Below are 22,780 nucleotides of genomic sequence, written 5' to 3' on the forward strand. Positions count from 1 at the left end.
TTGTTACTAGAAAGGTCACATTTTTTATGTTAAGCAGTGGACTAGTTAAAACTACATTGCATCAACTGATATTATTGGCGAGTGTCGGAACTGGTATTGTATATCGAATAAAAGATTGCTGTTTTTTTTACAACTTAATGTATATAATAAGAGAGTGTCAATGTTTTTGCTTTTTTATCTCGAAAAAACAACAACATAGAAACATGCTCCGGATATTAGCTCGGCAATTATCATGACAAGATCGACGATTTCATCTTAAAGTCTCTTGGTAGTTTTGTGTTGCAAAAACTTTAGGAAGTCTATCCCTAATAAGAGGGGACAACTAAGTTATAGACTAGGTTGTGTCTCATCATACTAGGAACGTTGTCAGAAAGGTGCCACGTGGTTTCGGAGAAGCGAAACAATATAAAATATGTTTGATTCTGATAAATAATGAAACACCGATCTCTGTGCAGAAGAATGCTTTTATTGAAAGTATACATAAGCAAAGATTTATTTCCTGAAGTAGTAGTTTTTTAGCATTTTCTAGTCATATTCATTTATTGCACAACTGGTTTTAAACACATGTTAATGTGACAAAGACAACATGTAATTACCAAGTAAACTGTCAAATCATTCTAAACAACACAGTTGAAGCGTCTTAGTAAAATAGACTGCAAACAATTTTCTCTGTAATCAGGAAGTTGAAAAGGATAGTAAGAAATATTCGTTATTTTATGAACAAAAGCCAGCATCAGTTTTCAGAAAGCGCAGAGTTGTATTTTTGGGGCTGTTTGTATCATGCAACGTTGTTCAGCACTCTGAAATAGAAATTATACATTTGTATTGGTATGCAGTATTTAAAAAAATGATAGAAAGCGTATTCTGTTCCTCAACTTTCATACATTCGTCAATATAAATGTTAATATGAATCATAATTTTGCATCGCATCAAAACGAGTTTGCCTTGTGTGTTTTTCTGGCGGTAAAATGCAAACATTATTATACGCATGCGTCTCATTTTGAATGAAGTTTCAATCAAAATAGTCGTGTTGTCTTGATGAGAATGGATGAGACAAACAATAATAGAACGATTAATAGTATTTTAATAAGTAGTTTTATTAATGTTTTACGTTACACTTGTATTAATATTTTGTGGTAAAAATATAGAATTTTCCATGTCAGAAGAGATCAACTTTTTAAATCGGTACCTGTTGTTTTGTAAACTTATTAGAAAAACGAAAGGTGAAATCAACATAATTGACTGTTTAAACACGCTGATAATATAATTGAAATGCGTCTATTGTTGATCATGAAAGTACCGTCGTTTAACAGTCAAGGTTTCAGATTAGAAATAATGACTTGTAAACAAACTAGGCCGTGAACTGATACATAAACTACATCAATCACATTTCTTTCTGATTTTTATGAGAAATAGAAAATAAGCAAGGCCTGTATTAGTCTGGACACGTTTGTGTTACACCAACTATGCAAAGGTCATTTACCTTACTTTACATACAGAATAGATAGACATCATGAGAGATTTAAATCAGTGCACACAACTATATTATTGTAATTTACAATAACTACATATTAGGTTTAAATATGATAAAACCTTGATTTCACAATGGTATCATGTGTTTGGTATAGGCCATAAAGTGGAGGACCAATGACATGAATAAATCCGGAAAAACATAACACTACATTACCCTAGTTGCTATAGACGCTGATTCTCCACACCCCGCCACATATCAATGCGCTGTTCCCAGGACACGCAGAGTTACATTCGGAGTCAGGCCTTAGCATTAGCCATGTGGGTAGTACTGTGCCGCAGAAACACTCGTCGACGGACTATATATATATATATATATATATATATATATATATATATATATATATATATATATATATATATACAGAGAGAGAGAGAGAGAGAGAGAGAGAGAGAGAGAGAGAGAGAGAGAGAGAGAGAGAGAGAGAGAGAGAGAGAGAGAGAGTAAAAGCATTACACCATAGTTTTACTTGTATACAGCTTTATTGTCTGCTGAAAGCTTTTTACTTACATAATATGGATGTGTTTTGCAAACATGAAATGACATATGATTGAATCACCGTTCGTTTATTGCTTACAAAAGTGTGATCCATCCGTAAGGGATACATAATATTGAACCGATTCTTTACTTACCTCAACGCCGCTAAAAGCGTAACCAATGCAGCGAGAGGCACATTCCAAAGGCGCATTTGTGGGCGAGTCGGGAGTCATTTGAATAGGCAAGACACGGTCCCACGTATCCATGTAGCATCCGCGGTACACAGGAGCTGTATAATAATAATACAAATAATAATACTTACACTAATAGTACAAATACTACCACTACTACTACTACTACTACTACTACTAATACTATTATTATTATTAATCATCATCATCATCATCATCATCATCATCATCATCATCATCATCATCATCATCATCATAATCATCATCGTCATCATCGTCATCATTATCATTATTAAGCGAATTAAGAACATTTGCATACAAAAAGAAACACATTTTCTAGTGAGCTGCAACGAAGTTTATATTATTGGTTTGTAGTGATGATGTGATCAACATAAAATTATCTTCCATTCGAATTCCATAGTGTAAAGGTCAGAGTCTTAAACTCAAATGAGGGGGGGGGGCAAACATAGCTGCGGCACATGTCTCAAGTAGGATAGACGACCTCGAACGGGAGCGGGACAGCCTTCGGGAGGATCTTACTTATATGAAATCGCAAAGTATGCGGAACAATCTCATTTTTACTGGTGTGCCGGAAGTTGAGAGTGAGTCGCCTGATACCACAGACTCAATTCTTAGAAAACATCTTACAGATGCGCTTAAAATCGCACAGGAAACGGTGGCCTCTATCAAGTTCGAGAGGGTTCACAGATCGCCAGGGGAACAAACGCGCGGTAAAGCTCGCTCTATAATTGCAAAGTTTGCATTTTTCAAAGACAAGGAGTCGGTGCTAGGCGAGTGGAAACAGTTAACTGGTACCAACTATAATGTGTTTGAACAATTTCCACCGGAAGTGGTTGCCAAACGTCGAAAGCTGCTTCCAAAGATGAAAGAGGCCAGAGCCAATGCCAAAGATGAAAGAGGCCAGAGGAAATGGGAAGCGATCGTGGATTTCGTACGACACCCTTTACGTCCACAGGCGACCAGTGCATGATTAGGGGTACGACGGAGGAGCAATCGCCATTCTTTCGTGGAACGTAAATGGTCTGACCAATTGTAAACAAAGTAATCCTTCTTTTGTTAATATTTTGTGTTCCTATGATATATGTTTTTTTTTGTACGAATCTTGGTCGAATAGTTGTAGTGATATCGATTTTAGTGGGTACCTGTCTTTTAGTTTCTTGAGAAAATTCCAACATGAAAAATCCCGCAGAAATAGTGGCGGCATTGTTGTATATATTAAAGAAGAATTACTTGATGGAATTGCTATTGTTAAAAATCATTATGATACAATTATCTGGGTTAAACAAGATCACACAGTTTTTAATATCTCAGACGATGTTTATATCTGTGGAACTTATATATAGGGGAATTGATTCTCCAGTTTATAACGCATTTAATGTTGATTTATTTGAAATTTTAGAAAATGATATTACTTATTTTTCTGAATTTGGCAAAGTGTTTGTTACTGGTGATCTCAATAGTAGAGTTTGAAACAAATGTGATTATATTGTACATGATTAAATTAATACTGTTAATGATGATGTTGATTACCACCCAGATAATGCCTCTGTTAGGGCCTCAGTAGATTGTTCACTTAATAATCATGGAGTAAGATTACTAGATCTATGTAAATCCACATTGTACGTACTGTTAATGGTAGAGTTGGCAATAGCTGTAAACAAACTTTTTACTTAAATAACGGTTCTTCTGTCATTGACTATTTATTGGCAAACGAAATGTACAAAATGTATAAATCCTCTTTGGAATACGAAGAATATTTAGACTTACATCCTAGACGTCTGCGTTTATTTTTTGTAAGATTGAGAGTCTCTGCACATCCTCTGAGAATCCAAACTGGCAGTTATGCTCCGAACAACATTCCACTAAATTAGCGTTATTGTTTGTATATTAATTCCGTTGATTTAGAAGACGAATACCATTTTATATGTATATATAGATTTAAGAAAGAGATATATCAGTCGTAAATTTTATATTAGCCGATCTGTGTATAAATTCCACGAGTTATTAGTTTCCAATGATAGATTAGTAATTTCAAAAGTATGTAAAATATCAAAGAACCTGTAGTAATAAGAAATACATTACTAAATAATATTGTTTGATAGATTTCATCACCCCTCGATAGAACTTACGTGTTCTTGACATATATTGTGTTTATTTGTATTTGTATTTTGTAATTGACTTTTATGTTACATAATGTTATGTTATTACTCATATTCACGTGACAGAATATAATTTGTATATTTGAGTTGAAGACGATGTACTGTTGTATAAGTCTGAATAAACTGTCTGTCTTTCTCAAATATATTTCAAATTTTAACATCTCCAAAGAGCCAAATAAATGTAATACAATCGACAGAGCTCTGAACTATTAAACACGTTAGGTTATGGCATATAAAATACCAAAGATGTTCAACTTCCTGAAGAAAGCACCAACATTTGTATGAAGCTTATTTAATATACCCTTACTTAAATAAGACGTGACGACACGCTATATCTGTTCTGGAACCTACTTTTAAACCAATTTCAACAAGCGATGTGTTTGTGAAACACTATGTCCCCATATATTTGACCTTGAAGGATGCCCTTGACCTTGACCTTTCACCACTCACAATGTGTAGCTCCATGAGATACACATGCATACCAAATATCAAGTTGCTATCTTCAATATTGCAAAATAGTACATTGAATTAGCGATTTTGACTCATATATTTGACCTTTGACCTTGAAGGATGACCTTGACCTTAACCTTTCACCACGCTCTATGAGATACACATGCATGTCAAATATGAAGTTGCTATCTTCAATATTGCAAAAGTTATTGCAAATGTTAAAGTTTGCACAAACAAACGCACAAACCAACCAACAAACAAACCAACAGGGCAAAAACAATATGTCCCCCACTATAGTGGTGGGGGACATTAAAAGGGAGGTTAAAAACGGCTCTTCTGAGATAGAGATTTTCCTGAAATTGCTATGTGTCACAATTATTGTGTGAAAATGATTTAAATGTTAAAATAATGCAATATTATGAATGAGAATTGTTGCAATTGTATGGATATTCATTGATGCATCGCATGATAATTCTCCAATTTCGTACTTGAAAGGGGAGATTATAAGTGCATTACCTTTAGTACATGTACAAACTTGTATAACATTAAAAGTAAATATATTTAATACTCGTATCATATAGTATTTACCTTCATTTCAATTTCTATAGGTAAATCATTATATCAAACCTTATTTTGTCAATATTTGACATTGCCCGTGTTACTTCACCTTTTACAAGACCACATTTTTTACTTCGCTTAGTATCCAAAGCCCCATTTGTAAACATGTGTCACTGCAAACTTCATTGACTGTTTTCTATTGATTAAAAGATGATAAGGTAATAATATTTCTGTCTATTGTATTGATTAGTGAATGATTAGAATATTGTTTAATTCTAACACTTAAATAATTAACGACACTGATAGAAAATAGTATTTACAACGATCTAAGTGACAAAAGCTAGGATTTCGTTGATTGAGTAAATTTGATGCAAGTACTGGCCATGTAATAAATAAAATTATTTAAAATAAATAGAAGTTCTATTTGTTATTTTGGTACTTATATGCAAATGTAAAAATAGTTTAAAACGAAGGCTAAGCTGTATCATAGGGTTCTAGAAATTATGTACAGTCTAGGTATAAATCTTAAGAAAAGACATATCTCCATACGTCAACACATTTTTGTTTTTCTTACAGACTATCTACCCTGGCATGCTGGCTGTGGGGCTTACTATGGCTGTAGTCCATCTGATATTACTAACAATTATACTAACCATGGCTAAAACGGTCACACTTGCAAGTTTGTCTGGACCTTCAGAGGTACCCAAAGAAAAGGCGCCTACTGACTGGAAGTTTTGTTTATTTTGCCAGTTAAAGACAAACGAACCTCTCACCGACCCAGCAAATAATTATGAGAAATCATATGATACTAATAGGACTTATCAAGAGTTAGCAAGAAGAATCCATACATTATCTGATCTTAATTCCCTTACGTCTTATGTAGATGTAAACAGAATGGATAACGGTGATGGCATTGAGAAAATTTAAGTTATAAATAAAGCATGAATCTAATTTATATAATCATTAAGGTATATTTGTACTAACAGATATGATTTGCAGACTGCGCTGATTAATTTGGGACGACACGTTACGCGCATGCATTATGCATTGTGTTCCTAGCGCGCGGCTCATTTATGAACTTACAGTAAAATAATAATACGTGCAGAAAAGGTATCCATTTGTTTTTCATTAAACTAGCATTATTTCACATTTTATGAACGGTTCAATTAATTAAACAAAATGTCATTCAAAGTGCGGAAAATGTATTTTACATGAATAAAGGTTGAGAACAGACATACTGTCAAATCGAAACCAGCAAGTAGTTAGGTGCGTGAAGTTAGAACTGACATCGACAATCAACATGAAAACTAAAGATGACGATGATAAATGGTCTTAATTTTGGAAGAGAAAAGGAACTCTTTAGTGATATGCACTACTTTTGACTGGACCACATTCGCCCGGTTTCTTGAATGTCACTGGGTCAATACATTCTCACTGGGTGTATTTATGTTAATTTTTCAGTCTAAAATACTGCATGAACTGAGTTTGCACGTGTACATTTAGTTACAGCGCATGGCCTGTTGTAACACGCACGCTTTCTATGCGTGGAACTTGACAATACTAACGACAGCAGCAATTTCGCGCTCTTATCAAAACACGGGTATTACATGACATGCATGTATAGTGAAATTAAATGGTGTCCGTTTTAGATGATAGCAAATAGACTTCTAGCTACAAGTATAATCACGTGACTGCAAAAAACGCAATGAATCAGTTCCATAAATGGACATGATAAAAACAACATATATACATATACTGGAATTAAAATGTTACCGGACATTGGTGTTCACAAGTTACTCGCCATAAGTAATGAATATCCCATTATTATCAAATTCTCAATAAGTAGCTGTTTACAGTAAAAAGGTAAGATGATGATGATGGTGCCCGAAACCGTCTTTATTGACCGGTGGTTTATTACGTTAATGGTACAACTGTGATTCATGGCGATAAACGCTAACTTCATGACCGACGTCAATCAAAACTATTAGTCGCCATTTAACCCCGCCTTTTACCCCACCCTAATTTACATTTTCGTAACAGGTTGCTGTCACAGTTGGGCGATTGGAAAGTTACATGAGTATTTTCCCTGATGCATATGTATTAGCATACATGACTGTGGATTGAATATTCGATCATCATCATGCTATCTCTTATCGTGATAGGCTTACAATCTGAAGCATGTGTTTTATTAGATACCTTTTTTAAAGTGTTTGTTCATACATAATATTAAGTGAGAGTGTTGAAAACGGATAAATAAATTTATCGTGGCGTGTAGATATAAATACAGATTCTTAAGTATTTCATAAACTTATCAATTTTACAGAATTATACATTCATATGAGCCAACTGGATTGATGTCATACTCTTGACATCTTCGCACGCACATGTCACTATCACACATACCATGGGCTTGACAATTCCAAGAACCATCAGGGTCTCAAAAATACTTCACACGAAGTCCGTCTTTGTTTGGACGTATGACGTTTACAGGAAAAAAAGTTTACCTTTAATAACACACGTTGGACTGGACCCATCCCACGCTCCGGTTGCCGTACACGTTCTAGTTGAAATACCCGTAAGGGTGTAGCCCACACTGCACGAGAACTCTGCCTTGCTTAGATAGTCCTTGCTCGGGATGAAAACCACTGCTCCGTAGATAGGCGCCGTCAAATCAGGACAAGCTATCAAACCAGAAGCGTACTGGACATGTCAAAGATTATTATCGTTAGAACGTTTAGCTTTTTCATTAATAGACCCATGTGTTCAGTGGCTAAGCTAACGGATATTGAGAACATTAAATATTCATACAATTAATTTTCAGAATCCAGAAAGATCCATTGGAAAAAATATTTGTTAAATGACGCAAATGCACTTATATCACACGTATAATCGTATATTGACGGAACAATTGAGGCTGCTTTAGTTTAATAAACAATACATATATTAATGGATTGCGGTTATATTATTTGAAGCCCCATTTAAATAAGCAGAAAAACACAGATTTCCTAAAGTTTCGAAAAGCAGCTATTTTCTGTCGGCGTGATGTGGAGAAGTGCAATTCATCTTACAGTTTATTGTGCATGTAGGTTTCGCCCCGCTCCATGTGGCATCCGATTGACACGTGACAGAAGAAGGTCCGTTCCTCGTATAACCGGTGTTGCAAGTGAAGGTCGCAATGGCCTGGTATAGCGTGCCACCGGAGTATACGACGATGCCGTTGTCAACCAGTCCTAAGCTCTTACAGTCTGCGTACAATAAGCAAAACTATTTTTCAAAATATTCATTGAGAATTCGAATATAACTTGTGATGATGGTCCACTATAAATAAAAATTGTGTCATGTCATTACCCAATGAAGGTGTTACCCTAACCGTTAGGTACTTATGCTCGGTGCAAGCACTTGTAGTACCTCTGTTTGGAAACATATCTTGTAACAGAAATTTGGGTGGAGAATAACTCATTGGTATTCAGCTACCGACGGTAATCATTATTTGTTCAGAATCATAATTCATTGATTGCCTGGCCAAAACGTGCAAAAAATTGACCAGATTTGAGGTAAATGCAGTGAAATATAGACAATCATTAGTGAATAATATCTGAATACGTTCATCGCGTGTGTGCTCATATTTTAAACGGAAATCCATTTTGTAAGTGATATATGTAAGCGTTGAAGACTAAAATATAAGTTTTCAAGACTGTTATATATTTGTTCAATACTATTATAAAAGTTTTCCAAACTGGCATATTATTTCTCAAGACTGTTATACAAGGTGTCGAGAATGTTATATAAGTTTTCAAGACTGTAATGTAAGTTTTCAAGACTGTTATCCGATCCATGATTAATTTAGCTCGTTGACGCATCACAGTAGGCATTCTCCTTTTGAATAAATACTGGTCAAATCAAATGTACATCCTGAATTTATTGGTCTCTAGACAAACGGCATCCGGGCAATCGACCAGGACAATTGCCACTATATTAAATCTTCCAAATATACAATAGGCTCCCGATTAATATGTCACACCAGACAATCTTGACTCATTTCCCCCTTTTTCGCTGTTTTGTTAACTGCGATCCGATTATACGCAGCCCCGGACAATCATACCAGATAATCGCCACCATACATATTCGAATACAATACACTATATGAAATAAGTCGGAGTTCTACGCGAGGTTTCCATCCCGTCTGACTTATTATTAAAAATACCCATCGGACAGTTTTGCCGGATCCCCTAATACATGTACGCGCACATACGAATACTTGTTCGATAACCAGTTATTACAGAACGGGATATCACACAGAAAACAAACAAAAAACCTCAAAACATGCGTCCAAATACGCACCTTTCTTGCTGCACGTTGCCTCGCCTGTCTTCTCGTATCCCGTCAAACACTGGCACGTGCCTCCCGTGCACTGCGAGTTCAGGATGTTCGAGCACACTGCCGGTCGGACGCTGCAGTCATCGCCCAGCACAGCTGTTCAATACCACAGTAACAACATTTACATGCATAATACCCATATTATTCTCGCTGATTTTTAAATATATGTAGAGGTGTGTATGAAATCGTATACGTTTGTCATGCGGACACTAGCACGGATTTTAAGATATTAACACGCAACCAAACATTGTTGATTTTTTCCCAATTGGGGACAAGTGATACCTACACAGAACTTTTCTTCGACTCGAATAAAGAAAATGATATTTTAAAGTAGTAAATTCTTGATTTTTAAATTTTTACAGCTTTTTACTTCATTCTTCTTAGTTTCTTATTCAGTATTACTGTACTGGATTATATGATACGTGCCTGCATAAAACTCCACATCAAATACATACCTGGCCTGCAGTTGATACCAGTGTACCCGGAAGTGCATGTACATATGTACTTGTTGATTTCATTTGAGCAGCGGCCGCCATTGAGACATGGGCTAGGTGAACACTCATCGATGTCTGACAAGATAAAATGTGCATCTGCTGTTTTTAGGCCATTACAACAACTTACGAACGTATATGCTTACTATATGAAATGAGCAATATATGTGCATTTTAAACTGCCGGGCACGTTTTAGTTTTATCAAATTTCTTTGTTGAATAGGATATGCCGCATTATTTTTGGAAGAAAAAACTACATTACAAGGATTTTACTACATATTTTATTATTATACTATAAACAACGTTACACAAGGAGCGCGAAGGCAACTTTTGTTTTCTGTCTCAACAGAAATAAGCGAGATATAAACACATGATTTGTACATTTCATAGCAAGTTTGATAAATTAACACTTACCTGTTTGACAGTTCCTTCCGGTGAAGCCCGCTACACACGTGCACGTGTAGTTGTTGATACTATGTGCACACGTGGCTCCGTTCTGACACGGGTTGGGAGAACATTGATTGATGTCTAAAAATAAACAACAGATGTGAAAAGTAATTAAAACAATATTATAAGATTAAAGTAATAACGGCTAATGCCGTTAATAAAACATTACTAATTTGTAAGAAACAAGTTTACAGAGCTCAATATTCGGGACTAGTGTCAAAGCTGGCTCGATATTCGCCCCAGCTCGATATTCGGGACTTATGCTCGACATTCGCCCCAGCTCGATATTCGGGACTATTGCCGAATGGCGATGTCAGAGCTGGTTCGACATTCGCCCCAGCTCGATATTCGAGACTTTTGCCGAATAGCGATGTCAGAGCTGGCTAGACATTCGTCCCAGCTCGATATTCGGTATTTTTGCCGAATGTCGATGCCAGAGCTGTTTAACGCGACCGTTAGTACTCAAATGGGCCGTGAATAGCTTTGGAGGTCACGAATGTTATGAAGTTGTGATTAAATATGCCAATGCAATGTTACCTTCACACACAAAGGCGCCAATATGGTTGCAAACTCCTATCGACGAATCAAACTGGGTGCCTGGCCCACAGTTCTGTCTCGCCCAGTAGTAAGTCACCGTTCCGTCAGCATGGGTTGCCAAGGTAGCGCAGTGACAGAACGAGGTGCAGTTCGTGCCGTGCATGAGTCTCAAGCGGATCTCATCATGCTCGTATTTAGAGCATATGGCTGAATTGTAATACATAAATGTCGTAAATTGTCTTAGAAAAGTGCGCTGTATGAACGAGAGTTCTTGACTCAAAGGTGTTCAATATTTATGTTAAGAAAAAAAACAGAGATGAAGAGCACAAACTGTAATGTCTTAAATGTCTTAAATATCTACTTACCCCGCTCTCTACAGCCAGCACTTTTGTCTGAAAGAAAAGAGATCTACAACCATTATCAAATATTTTGCGGAAAATGTTTACAAACATTAGATAAAATAAAGCTTTTCTTTCGGATTGTGTGTGTGCAATTGAACGATAAAGAAATTCATTTTCCGAATTTATGTTTTATCAATTTCCAAAACCTTCTTCTTGTTTGATGTACATATACGGGTACAACTATGCATTTGTAATCGCATAGTATGCGATAATTGCATGCGATTTTAAATCGTGTTGAGGAATTTAAAAGTGCAGAATCATTTTTTATAGATTTGTTTCCGCAACAAAATTCCAAGCTGAAGTTAACGGATTTAGGTAAGTTTTTAAAGTAACATTTCTACTCGAAATCAACGAAAATTTCGTACAATATTTCGTAAAATAAAGCTAAACAATTAAAAATCGTTGTTCCTTATGGCCATTTTCGAAATTTCAACGCCAGATGTGGTCTGGTAAAATAGATGTTTGTTGATACAAAATGCTAGATTTTATTATGGTTTTAACATGGTACGATTTTAGTGTTCATGTGTCGTATGATAGATATATTCGCAGGAAATTAACATGGAATTTATTGTGGTCACAAATAAATAAAAACGAGCATTTTGTATCTACAAAAATCTATGTAAACATACCACAACTAGCGTTGAACTTGTGGCTATTACAATAAGGAACACTGATTGTTTAGGTGTTAACTTTATTTTACGAAATATTTTACGAAATTTTCGTTGATTTTGAGCGTAAAAGAGACTTTAAGTCTGAATTTAAAATTATGTCTTTCGATTGTTTGTCAAGAACTGGTTAAAGGAGAATCATTTTGCCCAACACCCGAGTAATAATCGTCTTTGACATATAACGTAATTATGCATAAAATACCATTGATAATACTTTATCGAGATAAGTGCGAGCTAACGGAAGTTATAATTGTGTTTTAAATTTTATTTTTCGTATGATATACACATTTACTGGATGGCAATTTTTGTTCTGGCGATTCGTACAGAAAAACTAACGGTTCGTTTCATTTATTAAAGATTGGCTAGCACCATGAAACATTGACCTTTTTGTGCTGTTTACCTTAATCGTGTGCAACTTTACAGCGAAAAGTTGTGGAATAAGGTTATCGATGTTTCACCGTGGCGTCAGTAGCTCAGTTAAATTGAATCGAGGTGAATAGAGAGCAAAAATGTGTTTTATATACTTAGAGACAATACACGATGCATTTAACGTATGCGTTTGGAATAATACTTGTGCAAATTTCTTATGAAGAAAGTAAGGACGGGAACGAATACTGGGAATGATATTCGAATATTCGTTTGTCATTATTTGAATATATTCGAATATTCGATTTTAAAGCCTTTTATTAAAATGTCCGAACCTATGACCGTCCGGAGCAAATTACTATTCCTGATTGCCACAAATGCCACTATAAATCGTATCTTATGCAGCTTTGAAAAGTTGGATAGAGTAATATATATATTTTTTAAGATCATTGATTATTATGCTCTTCTTTTTACAAAAATACTGTTTAGTTTCATAAGATGTAAGATATTTCAGGAAAACACATTACCGCAATTCTAATTTATTACAATACTTCTAATTGATTTGGATTACTTTCCATCGATCATATGTATGCTTTTGGCTTCGCTATTTTTCTGGGATTAAAAACCACGAAGATTTAATTTGTATAAATTTGAGAAAATACATTCTGAGAAGATGATCATTGATTTAATATATGGATAGCGGAATTAAAACATATATGCCAGATCTCGACGGGACCGCGATTTGGTTGATTGTCTCGGCGTCCCGATATAAGACAATTTGTGCCGATATTCGTTTAAACCTTCTATAAGTTCACAAAAAATCGCTATTCAAGCTATATAAGGTACAGTAAGCTAAATGAATAAAACAATAAGAAGACTTATCAACTATGCGAGAATTAAATTAAATACAGCTTAACTAAAACATAATTTTAGTGATGGTACGTATATTAATTCGGTAACTTGAAACGAATGTAGTTATCATTTTAAGTCTCCAATATTTAATGCCCAATGGCATGAACATTAAATAAATATTAGCTTCTAAAATACAAACTGCAGTTAATTTGATGTGCAATGCAAGTGCTTTCGTTCAAAAGAATTATTTTATGTGTATTTTACTCTTTTCATATTTCAAATATAGAATCTATATTGCAAAACGCAGTGTTGCAAAACGCACACTGTTTTTGCTTTAAACTTTAATCAGGCGGGATTCGATAATAAATTTCGTGAAATTATGTAAAAAGCATGTTTAAGTTTCGTTTTATTGCTGTAAAACGTGCATTGCAATTGCATGAAACTGTATTTACCCTGATTCTATAATACATCTTGTGACAACATATATTAAAGTTTATGTGTTCGTTTCGTCTTATTGCAACATTGCACCATACTTCGGTGCATGTGAATTGAATCTGTGTCGCTAAATAAATGTAATTTTATCAAAATAGTTACATCCTCACGATAAATTAATGAGAATTGCGTTTTAATGCGTAAACATCATAACCAGACAGATCTTTTTAAAGCCCGATTAACACTCAAAATTAACGAATATTTCGTAAATTATTTCTTAAAATAAAGTGTACCCATAAAAAATCAGTGTAACTTATAATAGCCAAAACTTCAACGATAGATTTGGTCTGGTAACATTGTATGAATTTGTATCTTGTTAAATCTATGTTACCAGACCACGTCTAGCGTTCGAATTTTGGCTATTGGTTTAAGGAACACTGATTTTTATGGGTTAACTTTAAGTTATGAAATAGTTAACGAAATATTCGTTGATTTTGAGTATTAATGAGTGTTAATAATGTCTTGTATCAAATTTCTGACTGCAACGAGCATGGTGTCCATTTTTTATTAGGTAACGAGTGAACTCTTTTATTTGCTTTGATTTTATGAAGATTTTCTTTCAATAAGTTCTTAAAAACGTCCACCACTCGGCCACTAAAGGTTTAAGCCCTTTGTTCGCCTATTTCTTTTGAGACAGAGTCGAAGGCTATATTGGACAATGTTCGTCTGACAATTTGCGCGAAAACGACGTCATTTTCATGATTGCGTTGTTGGTAATTTTACAGTGGTAAGTTAAAAAAGTTCAATGGTTGGGTAATAACGGTGTAACCATCGTTTATACAAATACAAATATATGGCGGTAACATATCCATGTAAATCACTGCGCTAATCAAGTAACTACAGCTAATATTAACCACTGTTTATACAATTGACCGCTGAGGTTAAAAAAACTTTAAAAACACAGATTTTTTAAATGTTTATCAATAAATGTAATTGTTTCACATAAATTGACTTTCATATTTGACAAATTTTCAGAAAATAATTTGTACATATTGCATAACTCTGAATTGAGAGAAAATTTACGATTGGTCCCTCTCCTTATACCCTCTGGTTTGCCAGTTATCACCCCGTTCATTGATGGCAGCTGTTATCAAAGCAATGACTTATAATGATAATGGAAACCAAAACTGCGACTTTGTACATGTACTTTTTTGGAAGTGTCTTTGCATAAAAATAGAATATTCGAATATGAATTTTGGAATCGAATATTCGGCCGATTTTCGAATATTCGGATATTCTGTCCCATCCCTAGTAGAAAGGCAAAGAGTGTTTCTGTGGAAACGTGCAGACAGTTGTGAGTAAGCCCGAGTCTGAATGTAATTATGTGTGCCCCGGGAAAAGCACCAAGAAATGCGGAGGAGTCTGGATGATCAGTGTCTACAGAAACATTATTAATGTAACGGGTAATATTTTTCATTAATGTTGTATTAACTCCGGAATACTTATTTATTCAGGTCAACAAGGTAACATTTTGTAAAATATAATGGCCATGAACTTGACAGTAGTCGATCTTCTTGTCAAAGTGTTAAGTGATAATCGTAACAACTTATACCTTTGTTTAAGTCCTTGGTTTAGATTCAAAAAGGGTATTTCTGAATTGTGGTTTATATGTGTGATTGTATCGTTTATATAATGAAAGTGTCAGAATCGGAGGAAATCGGCGTTACCACACCTTGTTCGAAATAAACCAAATTGAAAATGTAATTATCAAGACAGCGTGCATGCACCTTTCAAATTTATGTGAATGCTAGGGGATTGAAAAAAAATTCGTTACTTACGATCTATTCACGGCCCATTTGAGTACTAACGGTCGCGTTAAACATAATAGCATATAAAAGCTAATATCTCTATGTATTTATATTTATTTAGATGGATGGTTGACTCCACCTGCACAGTCAACCCAACCTACACCTACGACACCTATTGGTAAATGTTAACTACTTGCTGGTTTCGTTTTGACAATATATAAAATACATTTTCCGTACTTTGAATGACATTTTGTACAAGTTTGTATATGTACTAAAGCTGAATGGGTCAAGTTCCCCCCGGGTACTACTTCCCCGTACCCCGGGTACTTTGAAGTATACATCACCGTACACCGATTTACAAATTATACTTTGGGTACCCCGGCATACTTACAGGTACCCCATCTTTCCTAATAAAAAAAATCGTACCCAAAATGTTTCGTACCCAATTTTTTTCGTACCCATTTGTTTTAGAACCCAAATTTTTGTTCGAACCAACATTGTTGTACCTTAAAAAAAATTTTTCGTACACACATTTTGTTCTTAACCACAATTTTCGTACTAAATTTTTTTTCGTACCCAAATTATTTTTGGAATTAATTTTTTGTACCCAAAATTTTCGTACCCACATTTTTTTTCGTATCCATATTTTTCTTACCAAAATTTTTTTTCGTACCCAAATTTTGTTTCGTACCCAATTTTTTGGCATATTTTTTCGTACCCAAACTTTTCGTACCCACATTTTTTTTCGTAACCAAAATTTTAGTAGCCAAATTTTGTTTTTGTACACAAAATTTCCGTAACCACATTTTTCTTTCCCAAAATTTTCGTACCCACATTTTTTAGTCCCCACCCATTCCATCCCGCGAAACCCTTAAGGTGTCGCAACTCTAGTAATTCTAAACATCAATTATTTACTACTTAAATCGGAGATTATAGGGTCTTTATAGAAGTATGTGAAACAGATTTTTCAAAGAGACTCATTTGATACCAAGTCAGATAGTCAGTGGTAATTTTTAAGTGTGTCCAACATAAATAAGCTGTTAATTTTAACCGTTAAAGTTTATAAGTTCCGTTAGTGTTTTATCAATTATTAAAAGTTCAGCCTGGTCGATCCAAAATCGTGCTGATAGTTGTGGGCGTGGTTCGAAAGGCATCGAAACCTCGCCATTATTACTATGAAACTACGCACATTCAATGCCGAATTTTTTATGTTTCTCTGCATTTCTTACCTGCCGGTTGTGCTGTTGTGCCAACCACCGCCAGACCGGCAATTACGAAAACAACGCTCAGCATGGTCACTACAAAATGGCATTACATTTTGTTAACATCTCTGTATTTCAAACTTAACGTAAACAGAGGTTGATGTTCAATATTTGTAAATACTGTGTTAATTGATTTAAAGGGGCCTTTTCACAGATTTCGGCATGTATTGAAGTTTGTGATTAAAATCGTTATATTGATAAATGTAAACATTTGATCTAAAAAGCTCCAGTAAAAAAACAAAAATACAATTAAAGAAAGAAAAAGGGGAACCCTCAACTGGGCTCGAACCACTGATCCCTGGAGTAAAAGTCTATCGTCTAGACCAACACAACTCTCCAAATCATTCAATTGGTTCGCTCTGAACCGCTTTATAATTTTCAGGTTTTTAAATGGTCAAAAGATGCATATAATGGATATTTTAGAGCATGGTAAATGTTTGGTAATGCTGTTTCCTCACAACTATCATAACTACAACGAAAATTTGCGAATCTGAATAATTTTTTTAAATATTGTCAATTTACCAAAACGTGAATAGGCCCCTTTAATTATAATTTCAATCGAGCTAAACAACACTGGTTTTAACTCAAGCTCGACTAAAATCACTATCGCCCACCGTGACAAGTTAACCATATTTCGATGCTTTGATTGCATGGATTCAGACAAGTGGATCATTATGTTTTTTCGCGTATTGTGATTGACGGAAGAATGCGCCAAATTTTCAGAGATCGGACCAAAATTAATACCTATTATGTATATTATATATTAATTAACAAACATTTATTCTTGCCCATTAGAAGTTGCCATCGATTTGCATTAACAATTTTGTATATCGTTTGAGGAACGTCTTTTATCATTTTCAACGGTGGTTAAATCAACTGTATTGCAAAAAGGTACCGTGTGATATTGAAATTAGAAAGCACATGGTACCTTTTTGCTCCATTTGGGCTATTTGAGCTTCGAAATAATAGTGTATAATACATACGGTTTAATGTTTTACACAATATATATGTGTGTGTGTGTTTTCATAATGTACTGAATGGGTCCTATCAATATCCGTATTAGTTTGTCTATTTGACAACCCTTGAAATGAAATTCTTGATTATCCATAATGCAAGGATTTCTTCCTGTCAGTTTATAAATGTATCATAAACGTAATGCCCTTTGTAGCTGATACCATGTGATGTTTTTTTTTATCGGAATCAAGTAAACTACGTTTGTACCAAGCCAAATTTGCTTTAGCGTTAACTGGAGTTAAACTCATTTTCTTAAACTGAAGTGATGCCATTTAACCATGGATGACAATAAATCGGTCCGACTTAAAACCCTTAAATACAATTTATACCAATAACAATTGATCCAATATTATTACGTCCGACTTCAAAAAGGCACACAGAAACAATCATCAAAGCAATAAGCACCGATACAGAACAATTTAGATGAAATATAAAAAATAATATATCATATTTGAATCGAAATCATTCTCACATAAATGCTATCTATTGTCCAAGTAACAACAACTGATCGAAAATGATGTTTAAATTTCATTGTGAAATAATGAATCCAAAATTTCAATTTCTATAAGAGTGGAAAAAAAACATTGTTGAAAAATAGTCCAATTAAATTGATTTATTAAATTGGTAAATATAATTAAGCTTTATTTTTAAATGTTGTTGTTGTTGTTGTTAAAGTTTGTTTTAAATAGCGATGATTATTTATGTGTCACTTAATTGATTTCTTGAAAGTGGTTAAGAAGGTTTGTTAGGACCGACGATATCATAAACAATACTTATGAAATCATGAATAAATTTATACCAATTTGGAATGTTAATCGAATCAAAAAGAAACAAAATATTGCAACGTTGATTAAAAACAAACAAACAAACACCGTATGAAACAATACACGATACAGCCAAAATATTAAAAAGAACTTACGTTCGTAGAATTGACTGTAAACGCCTCCTTTTATCGCTGTGTCTCTGAACAATCACGCAAGTTCAAACTAACGTTAGCGCAGTGGCATAAACAATTCAAAACCAGTCACCTTTTATACATATGATCGGGTCATGGTGAGCAATCATACATAGAAATTCCAGTTAATAGACGTTCCCTTAAATGCCTTGCCCATGACAATTTCGTGGTTTGTCAGTTTTTTTTCTGAATTTAACGATATTTCACAATATCAATACATTATTCGTTTGATTTAAGAATCTTTAAATTGTTGAATGAATAATCCACATCTACCTTTATTGTGGTTGGCCATAATTACGCACTTTCAAGCAAAGGAAGAGTGAAACCCCAACTACCGGTTTCTATTCAGTGTAAGAAAACACAAACATAAGAGAAAATCATTAAATTACCGGATACAAGAGTCTTGATGTTGATATTATCGGTAATTTTGTTTCAAGCGTTAAAAAAAGAGAGAATCTCAAACAAAAGTATCGAAAGTGTAGACAGGCAATTAAATAAACCTGCATCTGTAATAAACCATACATTAAACAAGCAGACTCGTCACCACAACAACCAAATATATACGATGAATTTTAGGAAGCATGATAAAGACATAGACCGAAAGCAGATGATGTTGATTATGTACAACCACATTGTAATATCTCTGGTCAAAAAAGCCTTTCCTTCGCAACAGGTGCATGCTGCCTTATGCGTATAAGATTAGAGTTGAACAAAAGTATCGAAAGGTGTAGACAGGCAATTAAAAAAAACTGCATCTGTAATAACCATACATTGAACAAGCAGACTCGTCACCACAACAACCAAATATATACGATGAATTTTAGGGAAGCATGATAAAGACATAGACCGAAAGCAGATGATGTTGATTATGTACAACCACATTGTAATATCTCTGGTTCAAAAAGCCTTTCCTTCGCAACAGGTGCATGCTGCCTTATGCGTATAAGATTAGAGTTGAACAAAGTACCGGGCTCGTAAATTTGTTCCATCCACTGTTTGATATACCTAATTATTGTGTACGTGCTTGGAGTTTGAATTATTTCAAGTAATACCATTGTAGTTAATAATTACAACTGAAACGAAACTAAAACAAGAATAATCATATATAGCTAAGAGATATAGCGTTTCTTCAGCAACAACCTGGTGTTGAACAAAGGTATCACGCATATGTGATATTACGAGATTCTTAACTGTCGGCAACATTTTAGCGTATGGGTTGTCCACTTTTAAAAGTCTTTAAAATGCATTCATATTTCTTAATACTGCTGAGTCAACACAAGCAATACCTTGGATGACGAACATTTTTAATATATGAAATATTAACGCTAGGTTGTAAATTAACCAACCTATTATTAATAGGTGCAATAAGCGTCATCGTTCTTTTTCTTGGAATGCAAACATTACGGTTAATTTCTATAAATATAGAGCTCACACACGTTCATTAAATATTATTGCCGTATAATTTAAGATTTAATCAGATTTAACGATGTTTACTATAGCACATAAATAACCGGATACATAAGGAGATTCATAGAAATGTTATTGTCGCCTTTCCAACTAAATTGCAAAATATTTTACCCGTATGTATAAGGGATGGTGCCCAGGCTGGGTTTGAGTTATTCGTTAATCGGTAAATCATTTAATCACGATTTTTATCATAAAACATAAAATCCTAATTTTACCCATACCGACCAATTTTGAGAAGAGAACTAGATCTAAAAGCAATTTAAACACCAATTGCATTGGACCTTACAACGGGATTTCGTAGAAGGAAAAAAAGAAATATTCGTTAACATGTTTTGGACGCTCGAATGAAACTGCATGTAGCTGTGCATTAAGAAAAGCATGCTTTCGTTAATAGAGTTACTGTTGTGATGTTGTAAATTGAAATTGTCTGGTGGGAATGGGTAAGCAAGAAAAGTTGTTTTGCTGAAATAAAACTAGACGTGTCAATTACACGTATGCCATAACCACGCAAGTTTGGCAATGGGTCAAGTTCCCCACGGGTACTACTTCCCCGTACCCCGGATACTTTGAAGTATACTTCACCGTACACCGATTTTCAAATGATTTTTTTGGGTACCCCGGTATACTTACAGTTTCCCCATCTCTCCTAATAAAAAAAATCGTACCCAAAATGTTTCGTACCCAATTTTTTTCGTACCCAATTTTTTTTTTTCGTCCCAAATTTTTTTTCGTACCCAAATATTTTTTCGTACCCAAATTTTTTTCGTACCCAATTTTTGGGGGGCATAATTTTTGCGTATCCAAAATTTTCGTACCAAATTTTGTTTGATACCAATTTTTTTTTTGCATAATTGTTCGTATCCACAAATATTTTTCCTAACCAAATTTTGTTTCGTACCCATTTTTTTTACACACAAATTTTTTAGGGGTCATACATTTTCGTACCCAAAATTTTTGTACCCAAATTTATGTTCGTACTCAAATTTTTTGGGGCATAATTTTTCTCGTACCCAAAATTTTCGTACCCAATTTTTATTTTCGTAACCAAATTATTTTTCGTACCCAATTTTTTTCCTGTAAATCAAAAGAGTGTAGTCGAGTGTAATTGATGACTGACACTATATACTCGTCGCAAGTGTTGCGAAAGTGCGTTTTAAATGGCAAGTTGAATCGGTTTCAAGATATGATATTATCAAAACTTTAAATAGATGCTCGTAGGTGTACATGAACAACTGAAAAACTAATTAATCCTCTTCAAAACGACTTTTTTCAATTCAATAAAGCTAAAGGTTTTTTGATTATTTGCGATAGCAAATAGGATTTACTAGCCTCAAATCGAAAGTACGCGACAAGGGTTTACTAAAAATATGCGGTAAAATTCCCGGTAGAATTTGGGCAGACGAAATAGATATGGTAGTTAACATTGATTTTTCTTATTCTGACATTTTTTCACACTTGAAAACATTTTCTAAGATCTTCTTCTACGAATTTTTCTAAGACCTTTTAGGTAATTTTTCTAAAACCATTTTTAGTGGAAATACGTTCTTAGAAAATGTTGATTACTTTATTACGAAGAGTACAAAAGGGACATAAATCTTGTATAACTATATAGACTGGCTACCAGTCACATTTCAATATAACATCTATCTATCAACATCCCTCTTTCTTTAAAAACAATGTTCTTACAATCCCTTAACAATATCAATTCTTATAAAGACAATTGTTTTAACTCCAAGAATAGTCTTAACTTATAAAAGAACGAAGATCACTTAACAATAGTAATCAATCTTAGAACAGTCTTAACATATAAACTTTTAAAACTTGACAAGAATTAAACATGTTCAAACAGTTAGTCATTTCTTGACATTTTAAACTCTGATCAAATTATCAAGCTGGTAGCTAAACTCTCTTTCATCAAATCTAATCTTCAGTCTTAGACATATGAAAACTATTCATCCGTTTAAAAACAAAACAAAAACACGTATCTCATGAGTCAATGCTCTAGCTTGCATTCAATCCATTAACATATACTGGTAGACACACACTTTTATCAAGCCTTATCATCTGCTATTAAGTCAATCTTAGGTCTAATCATTCAGTTTTTTAAAACATTTACATAGCCTCAATTGATCAACCGCTTTTATTTTTGTCAAAAGAAATCATAATCGACTTGATAAGTATGCGACTCCACGTATATTCTATGATTCAATGTATTGTTCATATGTGATCCTTATGCAAACAAACCAGACTGTACGATTAACAATCATATTCATACATTTTTCCTTGATTTCACACAAAACTCTCAAGACACTGGGG

General features: G+C 34.2%; 1 protein-coding gene across 1 annotated transcript; it reads right to left on the reverse strand.

Moving 5' to 3' along the window:
* Positions 1-504: 504 nt before the first annotated feature.
* On the reverse strand, positions 505-17,060 carry LOC127871332 (fibropellin-1-like). The gene is made up of 9 exons (XM_052414140.1): positions 16,996-17,060; positions 10,670-10,783; positions 10,220-10,333; positions 9,729-9,860; positions 8,456-8,632; positions 7,892-8,068; positions 2,164-2,297; positions 1,688-1,829; positions 505-800 (listed from the first exon to the last, which is right to left on the reverse strand). The coding sequence occupies exons 1-8, from the start codon at positions 17,057-17,059 to the stop codon at positions 1,689-1,691; spliced, it is 1,053 nt and encodes a 350-aa protein (XP_052270100.1). The 5' UTR covers position 17,060; the 3' UTR covers positions 505-800; position 1,688.
* Positions 17,061-22,780: the final 5,720 nt, after the last annotated feature.

This window comes from Dreissena polymorpha, chromosome 3 (assembly GCF_020536995.1).
Source record: "Dreissena polymorpha isolate Duluth1 chromosome 3, UMN_Dpol_1.0, whole genome shotgun sequence".
NCBI classification, from domain to species: domain Eukaryota; kingdom Metazoa; phylum Mollusca; class Bivalvia; order Myida; family Dreissenidae; genus Dreissena; species Dreissena polymorpha.